The sequence below is a fragment of the Electrophorus electricus genome, chromosome 6 (genome assembly GCF_041902795.1).
Source record: "Electrophorus electricus isolate QZ-2024a chromosome 6, ASM4190279v1, whole genome shotgun sequence".
NCBI lineage: Eukaryota > Metazoa > Chordata > Actinopteri > Gymnotiformes > Gymnotidae > Electrophorus > Electrophorus electricus.
This window is the reverse complement of record NC_137502.1, coordinates 5,959,255-5,972,500: the sequence shown is the minus strand read 5'-3', so window position 1 is coordinate 5,972,500 and position 13,246 is coordinate 5,959,255. Positions and strand designations below refer to the sequence as shown.

Below are 13,246 nucleotides of genomic sequence, written 5' to 3'. Positions count from 1 at the left end.
CTGCTCCCAGAGCCTCAGGGCAAGAGCAGGGGTGTATGTGGGAGTGGAAGTCAGGTAACTGCACCTTTGGCTCTCATTGCGGGTGAAGCCGGGCGGGCACTCTGGCATGCATTCGCCGTCGTGAATGACAAAGTCCACCTCGCTGGGCAGGTGTACGCGGGTGCATGTCTCCATGGTGATGCAGCGCCAGCCCTCAAAGCGGTATGTGCCTGGTGGGCAGTCTGGCACGCAGCGGCCTTCGTGGTAGTAGTGCTGGCAGGCGGCACACGCCCTGTCGCTGCCTGCTTCTGTGCAGCTTCCCAGGCACTCGGCATGGCAGCACTCTCCCGAGTCCGTGCACGCCCACGTCTCACATTTTGATTGGCACACTGGAGGGCAAACACACACACACACACACACACACACACACACACAGAAAAAATAAAAATGAGCAGATAAGAGGCATAGAAAGGATGAGAGTATCCTAATCCCAGACATGAGACAGCTGACTAAAAGACATCACACATTTGCATGCAACATACAGAAACACTTGCATTGGGTTCACTACACATCTCTAGACCTCACTGTCTAAACAAAAGGCTTCCAGGTTGGAAAATGTTTCAGATGTTTAGTTCCCCAAGAGAGAAAACATTTGATAAACACGCTGTTATCAGATCTACATCCCATGTGTTATTTTACAGAGAGGAGGTCAGAGGTCCAACACAGTGTCAGATCAGCAGCCTGCAAATGGCTTACGGAGGAGCAGGGGGCCGAGAAGCAGGGAGTGGGAGCCGGAGTGGGAAATGGAGTGGCCCTGCACAAGGCTTTTTCTCTGGGCCAGCCTGATTAGTAAACTGCAGCTCTGGCTTTGATACAGATAAATATTATTACAGTTAGGGCCTATTAAGGGGATCTGGGAGGGAGGAGTGGGCAGAGGGAAAGAAGGGCCAGCCAGAGAAGAAAACGGCAGCAGCCAGAGAGCAGTTAGCTCCTACAGCTCAGGAGTTGAACCAGTCAGGCAAAGCCCGGCAGGCTCACTGCGACCCAGGAGCTCCACGAGAACAGCACCAACAACCTGGACTTCACATACAAACTCCTACTAGTAGCCGATTCGACCCCCGCTAACTTCATTGACTATAGTCTATGCTCTTAATTATTCCAGCTTAACTAGCGGAAGTCCTTAAACTTAGTGTGTGCATGAGCATGTAAGACAGTATGTCTTAGGCTAAAGAATGCAACTGTGGCACTGAATACCAGCCAATCCAAACAAAGTGCTATGAGGACAACGAGCCTAAGCAATCATATCAGAGTTCAGTTTTATTAAAATCCCCATCAAAGTCTGCTATATATATACAAATTTAAGGTAAATTTAGCAGTAGAACAGAATGAATAATATATAAACATAAAATTCAACAAATTTTGAAAATTAATTAACACACTAAAACAGGACGTCAGCAAAGAGAAGCAAGATCCCTCATGAACAGCCCAAAGACCTTCAAATGCTAAAGAATAAAAGTAGACTTTAAGTTGGGATTTAAAAGATGATTATGGAGCATGCAGACTTAACGCGAGTGATAGGCTGTTCCAAAGTCTCGGGGCAGTTACTTCAATGTCAGTGGCTTTTCCAGGGCCAAATGTCCTCAGATTTGTTTTCATTTAATTGATGAAACTTATTTGCCATCCATCCTTTTTTAATCTCCAGTTATATAGCTTCCACAAAGACAAAAAGTAATTTGATTTTAGAAGTAAGTAAAGTTGTGCATGATCGACTTACCAACAATGAAAGGAAATTCTGGATAATATGTTCCAAAGGCAACATATATATGGAGAAGAAGACTGGGCTTAAGACCGACCCTTGAGGTACTCCACAGGTAATAGTGGCTGAGGAACGTTTCCAACATTAATTATTAAATGCAAGGCCGTGAATGGCAAGCCAATACTACAGGCAATGGATAAGTATATTATGCTTAACAATGTTGAGTGCTAAGATCTACAATAATTAAGATGGTGCAATCACTAGAATCAACATTAAGTAATAAATTAGTCAATTTCAAGTGGTGTTCTAAAAACGGACAAATGCTTCTAGGATTTTTGCTGAGAAAAGATGATAATTGAGTAAAAGGCAACTTTTCAAAACATTTTTTCAAAGGAAGGACACTTTTGAGATGGATCAAAAACAGGGGGAGCTAGAGTCATAAGTTGCACTTATGGAAAATATTGGAAAAGGCTGAACTACAGCACATTTAAAACATGCAAGAACAATGTCAGTGACCAGGCTGGCATTTTTAATGGTCAGAACACTAGTTTACAGAACACTACATTAAATGTTTTTTTAAGAGAGACACAAGAGAATAATGTGAAAAGGAGAGATACAGGGCTTCATAAGCAAAACTATTTGTACTAAAGAGGGAAGAGTAACACGCTCGAACGGGTTAAAAAAAAAAGGCATGCGAACAGGATGGTGATTAATCAACATCAGAAGGTGAGATAATGTGCTCACTCTTAGCTAAAAAGTCGTGAACATTTCACAAGTATCAGTGGACAGATCTGGACTAGCACTGGATGGATTTAAGATAGAAACTTTAAGTCTCTGATAGTTTTAGAAGTAAAGTCTGAAAAATATTCTAGCTAACACACAGAACCTTTTGAGTGATATCCTAATGAGCTCTCATGCCCTAACCTCAAAGCATGAGCTTGATGTGATTTCAGACACATAAAGCGTAGGTCTTATTATCAGAGAGGGGGAATATTAGAACCTGGTGTTCCACTGATGGATTAGGAGGTAAACTGCTGCACCACTGATGTGGACACGAAAATCTGTGCCAAAGACAAGACTTCAAATAACCCTTAAAATATATTAAATAGTAAAAGCTTTTTATATAAACAGTTGCATCCAGAAGGCAGATAAAGACACTTTTAAAAACACTTTTGTTTTAAGTCTAGAGGAAAGCTCAGTAGTCCACAAAAGATTCCACTCGTTTCATATTATTTTACTAGTTCGAATACATATTCATATCAAACAAAGACCCACTTCTGAAGCAGCTTTGTTTAAACCAAAAAGGTCTATGATCACTGCAAGATTATCATTTCCTACGAGCAGTTACAAATCTGTGAAAGGTTTATGAACAACAGTTCTGTGTTGCTGTAGACGGGGTCGGGGGACAGTGATGAAACCAAAAACACAGATGATCTGGCTTCTAACTGCGTACATGGAACTCCAGTTTGCTCGCAGCCAGGAAAGATCAGCTTCCTTCATGAGCGTGAGAAACTCGACAATAAAATGACTGTACTGTACAGTTAATGCAAGCCCTCCATGGGCCAGCATCTCCTGTTGATGAGAGCCAGTACGACTGTGTCCCTGTTCTGCCGTTCTCTAGAATGCCATGCATTCTTCCACATGTTCAAATCACAAGCCGGTTTCAGACAAGGAGGAATTAATTGAACGTTTTGAGATAACGCAGAGGACGGGAAAAAAAAAACAAAACCTAAAACTAAAACAGAACATTGCCAAACAACACTGCTCGAATACCTGCCAAAACAGGTCAAAAAAAGCAAACACAGCTCAACCCAGTTACAGCTTCACTTGTCAACTTCCCTTCTGAGACGACCGAGGCGTGAGTCAATTTTTAAAAACACCTGCATACATTTTGAATGGGAATGGATAAGCAGCTGTAACTGCGAAGACAGTGCAGCACATACATAACTGCCAAAGTGAGGGGCCAGGAAATGAGAACTGCTTTTCCTTAAATAGCCATATGGCCCTTTTATGGGCTATAAATAGCTGCACCCTTTCCAGCTCTAATTCCAACTGCAGCCGAGTGCACGCTCCTTTCGCCTGGAATATCTCGCTCCCACCCAGAAAGGCACTGCCTTTGAACTCTCAAAAAGCCAGGATGTAGGTAAGGGCTCCCTGCTGGAGCACGCAGATTGTCAGCACTGCTGCTGCAAATAGGGGGGAGGGGATGCTACGGGCGGGGAAGCTGTCGGTTGTGTAGAATCCCACCAAAAGGGGGCAGCGCAGGCAAGCTGAAACTACTTCTCACCCCACGGCAAACAAGGCTGCGTGCCATGTCTGTGGATGGGCCGTGGGGGGGGGGGGGTGTATCTCTCAAACATGCATACCTTCCACTTATGATGACAAGAAGAGGGAGAGAAGCAGGGCCAGAGAGAGGGAGGGAGAGAGCGCATGAGAGAGAGAGAGAGAGAGAGAGAGAGAGAGAGAGAGAGAGCACTGCTAATCGTCCTCATTTCCCATGGCGACCAAACGCAGATGAATGGTACACATGGGGTGTGCTATTTTATTTTTGGGCAGCTCGGTGGCATGTGCCCTCTTCCATAGCCAGGCCCCACAAGCAGCTGGACCCAGCGTGGCGGGCATCCACCCGGGCACGCACAGAGCCCACTTCCTTCCTAAGAAGGAAGTCTAGAGCAGCCTGAGAGGCTGCAGCAGCCACACGCAAGCCCTCAGGACGCGACACACGAGGAATTTGCTGTGGAGACGAGGCAACACACCACTTTGGAGTGTTATTCGTTTAATGCCCTGAAACAGGCAAATATAAACAAGATGCTCATTTCTTTTTAGTCTGCGCAAGGCATATGTGAAGAAACACAGCATTGATTTGCCACAGATGGCGTCTGAACAGTGTCACACACCAGAAGGAATGAGAGATGAAAGGAGACATCATTTGTAGAGTAACCTCGCTGGCCCAGCCAGCCTGCAGCTCAGGAGAGATGTCAGTGTCTAGCCTCAGCGGGGCCCTTCGTAAAGAGCCCCATAGCCTGCTGGGAACATGGATATGACCTGATTAGATGAATCCTGTCAGTTTATCTCAGTGCAAAAGAGGGAGGACTTCTCACTGCCCTGTATGGCAATGTAGAGGAAATACAAACATGTACGCGAAGCCATACACTCACACACACACGTTCGGCACGGCAGCAGGACAAATGATGGACATGAAGGCCCCTCCCAGCCACCTCAGTATAATATCCCTCAGAGCCAGTGCAGGAAATAAGGAGGATTGTACAAGCATAGTGTTAGTGGCCTGGCAAAAGCCTACTGACACACTTGGACTTCGTTTCCCGGGCTTCTGGTCAGTTTTAAGAGGACTGTGTAAAAAATGCCCAGAATATTCTAAGAAAGAGTATAATCAAGGAACAGAATGTTAATCGACTTGTTCACTGCAACAGTTACAATAACAATGTTAAGAACACTGAAGGGAGAGGGATGGAAAGATGAGACTCCATGAAAGCAGAATATGGGCTTGAAATGATTTTAGGTGTTAATGTGTACAATAAAATGATATTAAAATTATATATATATTCATAGAATTATGCTTGTGACAGGATTTAATGAGGTATGTCACAAAGGGGTGCATTTGGATGGGGATCCGGATTAAATCTGCAGTAGTACACATCTTTCATTTACTGTTTTACAAAGAAAGTTCTACAAAGTATTTATCTTAAAGAACAGGCTGTTCTCTACATGGACTGAAATCTACTCCTCTCTTTGTGTGTGTGTGTGTGTGTGTGTGTGTGTGTGTGTAGGTATTTTACAGTGGAATTATTTTGTTGTGTATAATGTGAATGCTGAGAGCCCAAAAACGTTCAGGAAAATTCATCAGCAAAAAACCCCCTAGAATTTACATTCTGTGAAATACGTAAATTGACGTCATACGCCATAATTTTGTGTCATCTGCATGGTGGCAACGACTGCGTATCAAGAGGCATTTTAATACAACCGAACCAGAGTCAAGTAAAGAACATTCCGAGACCACCAATGTGCGTCATTCAAAGTAGTCCTGGGTGAACGCTGAACACAAAATGAAATAACTCCCATCACGGCCAGCGTCACATACAAGCCCAATGCTACATACGCATGAAGAAAACAACTGCTCTATAAGTAACGCCGCCCTGACACACACACAGACACACACACTGGCATACATGTGCGCACAAAGCCGAATAAGGTTTTTGCCCCAGTAGAAATAATATATACTGAGCCCCACTAGATAACTAGTGCATACCGACAGAGTGACACCCTGCTGCATGGAGAGGATGCGGATGACAAACGCGAGCAGAGGGACCACGTTTGCCTGCTAAACACGCGAGACTTGCTCAGAAGCCATCGCTGCGGTCAGCCCTGACGAAGCACTGCCAGCCGTGATGTTTACAACATCAGGACTGATATGACGCGATCAATGCCCTTCAGTGTTCAGCCAGGCATGATACCTCCTACCACAACAGCTCCTCGACTATTATCATGATGCTTATTAAGCATTGCAATGTTGCAAAAAAAAACAAAAAAACAATAAAACGCCTGTCAGGCAAGGATGCACAAGACGCATTTTCCAAAATACCATTAAGCAATAGCGAATATCAGTTAATTGTTACATTCCTAAAATACTCCTGTTTTCCAATAGCCAGCAGTACAGACAAGCCCGCTGTTCAAAGCTACACCGATACATGTCCCATTACTACAATGTTTACATTGGGACTGACATTTTACTCCGCCCATGGCTACGTGCCGTACGTGTGTGTGTTCTCCACATGCGCGAAACACACCACACAACAGCGCTTGGTAGTGCCTAGTCTGTATACTGCCAGATGACACGGAAATACCGATTGTCTCTAAATATACGATTCATAGTTGTGGACTGTTTATGAAAACAAGACAGAGATGTGCTAGTTTTAACCAGCGCACGGCTAGGAACCTAATATCTTAGCAGTAAATACAGATACAAAAAAGTGTTGTTTATATGTCTACAGGCTTTTTACAGTTCTCTTTTGCTAAGTAATATATAACCTTTTCACAGCTTTTAAGTGGATCTGTCCATATATTCCGCTCATGCATCTGAATGTGCATTTATATAGCATGCGGTTGCACGCGATGTCACACATGTATTTGCCAACGTATTCCGTTACAACATTTGAAACGCTCGCAAGCCGCTAAACTCTCAACCCACAGCCGAAGCACGCGGCCGCGGCAGGCTCGCTCGAGCTCTCGCTGCTCACCCGCAGGGGGGCGGGACCGGGAGGTAGACGGGGGAGGAATGTCTGCAGCACCAATTGTAGACCGACGGGGGCGGTTCCTTATGATTGACATGTTATTGAGTCTAGAGTGGAAATGTGGTAAACAAGTCCTCGGTGCTGCGGGGACTAGGAGGGGGGAAAGCGGTAACTATGGTAATTACACATGCCCCCTTTCCAGCCGCTTTGCAGCGCTCAAAGCGAAGGAAGAGCGAACGGATGCAAGGAGTGGAAGGATTAAATGTTTTCTTTGGCGACAAACCGGTGCCGAGTTAAAAAGCGTTGCTCGTTTGTTTTATGGAGGTTGTTTGGCAATTTTGGCACTGACGTGCACAAGAGGAAAAACATTCTGGAAACAACGCGAATGACTGGCTTACAACATCTACACGAAAGCCAAAATGTGTCACGGTTGTTAACATGAATACATTTTTCTAGACCGCACACAGCCGCAGAAGATTATTGTCACGGCTTATCGTCACCTATGAAGAAATAAGGTCATCCAACAATATAAATGCATTTTTTTAACACAGACATCATCTGAAAGTGTAATAAGCAAAATGATATGATGTAAAATGCATTTTTTTTAACGATTTCCCCACCCAGTTTTCTCTACTAGAAGTAACAGGTTGTTTTGTGCAGTCATTCCCTCACAGTTTTCATTAGGGCCGTGGTATTAGCATTGTCTATGACATGACCTTAAAAACTGCTTTTTGTAAACACATAGCTCCAGCCATTACACTACGCAAGACCTAAGACTTAGATGGTCTCACCTTCTCAACTTTGAGCAGCCTAACAGAAAATCCACAGAACTTCAGCCCAGCAAGTGGCTAAAACAGGATGCTTTAGTACAATTTGCCATATTCCTAATGGCCAAAGGTACCATCACAAACAATTTAAAGAGTGACTAACTCTATCTATCTATCTATCTATCTATCTATCTATCTATCTATCTATCTATCTATCTATCTATCTATCTATCTATCTATCTATCTACCTACCTACCTACCTACCTACCTACCTACCTACCTACCTACCTACATACCTACCTACCTACCTACCTATCACTGTGCGTGTATTCCGAACCTATCTCAGGTTACCAGACATCTTCTTCAGAGTCAACCAGTGGCTACCACCACTACAGTACCCCGAGGGGACTTGCGGCAGGACCCCAGGCTGCATCCAACCACATCCACATCCTGTAACCTAAATCCCCCCCAGAGGGCTCATGAATGGATCATTCCAAACACTCAGTGAGGCCACAGAGAAAGGGATGCTTCCTCATCCTTGTCTCATCCGGCAGACGGGTCTGCCTGGCTGAGTCTGCCTGCGTCAGCTGTCTTCAGTCATGGTGCCCCATGAAGACAGGGCAGATTTCAAGAGAGTGTGAAAGTAATAACATACACACTACAGTTAACAGAGGCTCATGGATCAGCTCCATTTTCAACTGGGGAAGCTTAATCACACAGGAGATAACAATAGTTTGAGATGACTATTCTTATGGCCATTTAACAAAGCCCAATTTATCATCCTGGCATTTGTAAACTACAGAATAGTGCTACGGGCAAGACCATAATTACACATCAGTGCTACACACAATGTTGAAATGTATCCTGTGTAGTTTCTTGTGGTGCTGTTGCTTGACTTATTCAATTCCAAGATCGGTGTTTATCAATCTAAGATGGGTGCATATTTGAACATGCAAATGTACACACACGTGGTGACTTAGGTATTAGTGTGTATGTGTGTGCTGGGGACAGAATTTATGCAGGCATGATATTTCCCACACGTACATAAACACACAAACAAACAAAAAAACAAACACACACCCACCCACATGCACACCCACACACACTTCCTCCAATACTCGTTATGAGCGCTGACAGTCTTTACATGCTGTTTGCTTAAATATTTTGTGTACTATATCTCTGAGGCCCTGCCTGCCTGCCTACATGCAGAACATGTTTTCTATAGCCTTAGGGAAGATTGTGATGTTCTGTTAGGGAGGAGAGTTTACATAAATTTGACATACCACAGACTGGTACCAGTAGTAACACAACTGGTAATATGAATGAGAGAGAGAGACATAGATCTAGTGCCTGAGTCACCTTGACAGCCACTGCACTAAAGTGTTGTAAACACACACACCACTGTGAAGGAAACCTTTTAAAGACACTTATAAGGCCATTAATTGACGTAAAACCGTGACAGTTCAGGACGTTCACTTCAACCATTGTCAGTTGGCACTTTTAACAGAAACAAGCTGAGCTGTGTGCTGGTGAATGCTTAATAAGAACTGCTGAACAGTTGAGGTGCATCACAGGAATCAGTCATACATGGAATTATCCAACTGCTGTAGGAGTTTCTTAAAATGATACTGCCAAATCTTTAATGGCATTTGTGTTCAAAATGGCCAAAGGAGTCACACGGACCTAGACAACTACCATTTGCAGTACAAATAATATATCACTATGATGCTGTTTTAGGATCTATATTGTAAATGTGTGTGAGAGAGATTTCTAATGGACAGTGTAGACACAGTACAGGTTAAATGCCAAACAAAGAGGAAGCTTTCTCATACTCCTTTTATGTGTTTGTGTGTGCACATGTCTGCAAATGTAATATCCGTGTGTGGGTTGAGGATACTCAACCCTAAACAGCAGCCACATCTTCCATTAAGGCAAGGTTCTTTCTCTCTCTCTCTCTCTCTCTCTCTCTCTCTCTCTCTCTCTCTCTCTCTCTCTCTCTCTCTCTCCCTCATTCCCTCTCTCCCTCCCTTCCCCAGGCTTCTCATTTTGCATATCATGTTGGTGAAAAAGAGGATGCACTCACTGGCATGGAATGTTCCGCCAATATCTGTCTCCCTCGTCCTGAACCCTTCCAAGAAGCTCACTAGCAATGGATCCAAGAGCTGTCCCTTCTCAGGCCACCGCCAAACCACCCAAAGCTCCACACGGGTTGCTCTAACCCCTCCCCCAAGAGGTGAGGGCTCTCCCATGTCCCTGAGCGTAACTGCAACACTGACTGCCACAGACCGTGAACAGGCCCAGCACATCACTGGTACACCTGGATTTAAAATGACACATCTGTATTTTGTATTGAGCTGAAGGACTGGTTAATCCAGCTTCAAGCTCCTGCGTTCGGTACGACGCAGCTGCTCTTACCCTCATCAGGTCATTAGAGAGCTGGCGGACAGATCATTGGTCAGTGGGAGTGTGTGTTTTGCAAAAAGACAGAGAAAGAAGAGTTCTCTGTGGCAGTTCAGCTGGTGTTTTTGCTGTCTAAGGTGAGTCTTCAGTAGAGGTTGTCAAGGGCACTGCGTCTGACAGCAAGACTCGAGCTAATCTCAAATCCCTCTGCAGTCTCCCTCCTTCTCTCTCTCTCTCTCTCTCTCTCTCTCTCTCTCTCTCTCTCTCTCTCTCCCTCTCTCCCTCTCTCTTTCTCCCCTGTGACTCTCCTACTTTATTGTCTGCTCTTTTTGTTCTCTGAGCAACCAGCGTTCGTCTGCCACCTTTCTGTCTGGCATCCCCAGCTACTTAACATTCGGCATCTGGCTCCCCACCACACACACACACACACACGCACACACAGTCACACACACGCACACAGATGGCACACACACGGCACACTTCTACTTCTCTCCACTATTGAATGAGGAAAAAAAGAAACTTGTGTGTGGGCTGTTGGTTTTGTTTCTGGGACAAGCCTCGCGCTCCGGGCCCCTTTACAAATGGCAGCTGCTCAGCGACCTGAGTGGGCTGAGAGGGCTAGGTGGGTTGAGTGGGATGTGGGTGTTGAGTGGGATGTGGGTGCTGAGTGAACTGAGGGTGTTGTGTGGGTTGAGTGTGGTAAGCGTGCTGCGGTGAGTGGGCTTAGTGGGCTGTGCTACCATGCTGCTTTTATCCTCACCTTTGTTTCTTCTCTGCTGTCTCAAGTGCTCCACTCTGACAAGCTCCTGACTGGAGAGTGGGACACCCCTGCACCCCGTACATGCCAGGCTCTGCTTCCCAGGAAAAGCAAGGTAGAGGCTGTCAGCTTGCTTCAGTACCAACTCCTAAACACCACCAGTGGAGCTAATTTGGTTTTCATTCAAAGTTGGGTTTAACTTCACAAATGACAAAAAAAAATGGAACATTTTTCTCATTTCGTAGCGGACGGTGCCTCAGCAGATCCATCAAGCGGACAAGAAGGCACTAAGGGTTTTATGATGACTTCCTATTGCTTGATCTTGCCGTGTCTGATCTTGGCTCATCAGAAGGCGTGTGGGGGGATGGGATGGCATTTAAAACCCCCTTACTGTCCCCTATTGTTTGAGAGAATGGTGCCAATGGGTACCAGCTTTAAAGCAGGGATTAAAAAGATCTGATTATGCTAAGCAACTATTAGCGAGGTGTAAACAATGAGGCTGGTAATAGCGCATGCTGAATAATGAGGCAGCCTAATATGGCAGTGCAGTGGCACAAACACACCAGAGAACACCATAGTGTTTACAGTCCAGGCCTGCTGGCCATACCTCTCTCTCTCTCTCTCTCTCTCTCTCTCTCTCTCTCTCTCTCCTTCATCTCTCCAGCCCTCTCAGCACTCATCTGCAAACACATTTGAACTTTTCAGCCTATAAAATGAATCAAATGTAAATTACACCCATTTTGTAATCTTTAATCACTATTGACACTAACAATGTCAATTACCTTTAAGTGGCCTTTCATTTGGGCTCTATAATGAGTAAATGAGAGATAGTTACCAGATATGTCAGAGGCACAAATCTGACTGTAGGGACAGACATATCAGGGTACAGTGAGGACAGAGAATGCACGTGCATGTGTGTGTGTGTGTGTGTGTGTGTGTGTGTGTGTGTGTGTGTGTGTGTGTGTGTTTGTGCGTGTGTGTGTGTGTGTGTGTATGTGCGTGTGTGTGTGCGCACGTGCACGTTTTTTTGATGTGGATGGAACAGGACAGCTGAGAAGCCTAAAATGCTTTCTCACTCCCAGTTGGCTACTGGTGATATCATCATTCTATTCTCCCCTTTTCACCAAGTCTTTTCAGAGTTCGCTTACTACGCTCACTCCCGTTCTTTCTCCCAGAGTTCTGCTTTCCACTCTCTTTGATATCTATATGCTATACGTGGTGGTAGCTGGTAGGCACTGTGACATTAAAAACAAACCTTGCTAAACTGAAGTCAGTAAAGTGACTCATAGTTGAATGTGTGTGTGTGTGTGTGTGTGTGTGTGTGTGTAGCTCCTTTACCACATAATACTGTTATTAATCATCCTTCTTTCTTATGTGCGTCCCATTTCTCTTTCTACTCCTCTTGCCCTGATAAATGCACACACATGCACGCTCACACACACATGAAAACAGATCCATTTAACCATGACCCGTGAAATCAATCATTATGGTCATTTCAAAGCCCTGCCCAAGAGGGGATCTTCTGATGTCCCACAAGAGTCATATAGCAAACGGCCTGCGTGGACTAGTGCTTGGGGGGGGGGGGGGGGGGCAGAGACAATGAACAGTGAAGCAGACAGGGTTGAAACAGACAGACTGATCTCTGTACCAGACAGGTGTCCCTCATCTGCCATAACAAGATGGAGAGCGAGAAACAGAGAAAGAGATAAATAGGTGCAGAGAGAGAGAGTGGGACAAAAAGGGAGGGAATAGAAGAGAGAGGGGAAGGAGAGAGGAAAAGAGTGAAAGAGTGGCAGAGAGAGAGAGAGAGAGAGAGAGAGAGAGAGAGAGAGAGAGAGAGAGAGAGAGAAGGGCAAAGGGAAATCCACTGAATTATCTGTGGACCAATTACAACCCCCCACCCCCACCCCCCACAAACACCCCTGTGCCAGATTATCTTTGAGTGGGATTAGGGGGGGCTGGGTGAGCTCTGCATCAGAACAGGTGAAACGGCAAACCCTCAGCATGGCTGTAGCGTGCTGCCTTACTTTCTACTGCCCAGCTGAAAAACACACATCAGCTCCTCATAAACTGGCACACCATTCAGCCTCAGACCTGCCCCCCCCACACACACACACAAACACAAATACAGAGAGAGAGAGAGAGAGAGAGAGAGAGAGAGAGAGAGAGAGAGAGAGAGAGAGAGAGAGAGCGAGAGAGAGAGAGCAACATGTTGCCCAATGCCCAAGAGATTACCATAACAACAGAGCTTGTGAAAGCTCAGGTGGGGGTAAGAGGGATAAAGGGGGTGGTTATGCATGGTCCTCTAAAACACACACACACACACACACACACACAC

At 45.2% G+C, this 13,246-nt stretch overlaps 1 protein-coding gene across 5 annotated transcripts in view; it reads right to left on the bottom strand.

Moving 5' to 3' along the window:
* igf1ra (insulin-like growth factor 1a receptor) overlaps nucleotides 1-13,246 on the bottom strand; it is a 76,190-nt gene that overhangs the window by 22,838 nt on the left and 40,106 nt on the right. For all 5 annotated transcript variants that reach the window (XR_014123996.1, XM_081715201.1, XM_081715202.1 and 2 more), the window contains exon 3: nucleotides 65-368. Coding sequence is in view for 4 of the 5 variants with exons in the window: in XM_081715201.1 (XP_081571327.1) it covers nucleotides 65-368 (304 nt within the window). In the remaining variant the exon portion in view is untranslated. The remainder of the gene's footprint in view (nucleotides 1-64; nucleotides 369-13,246) is intronic.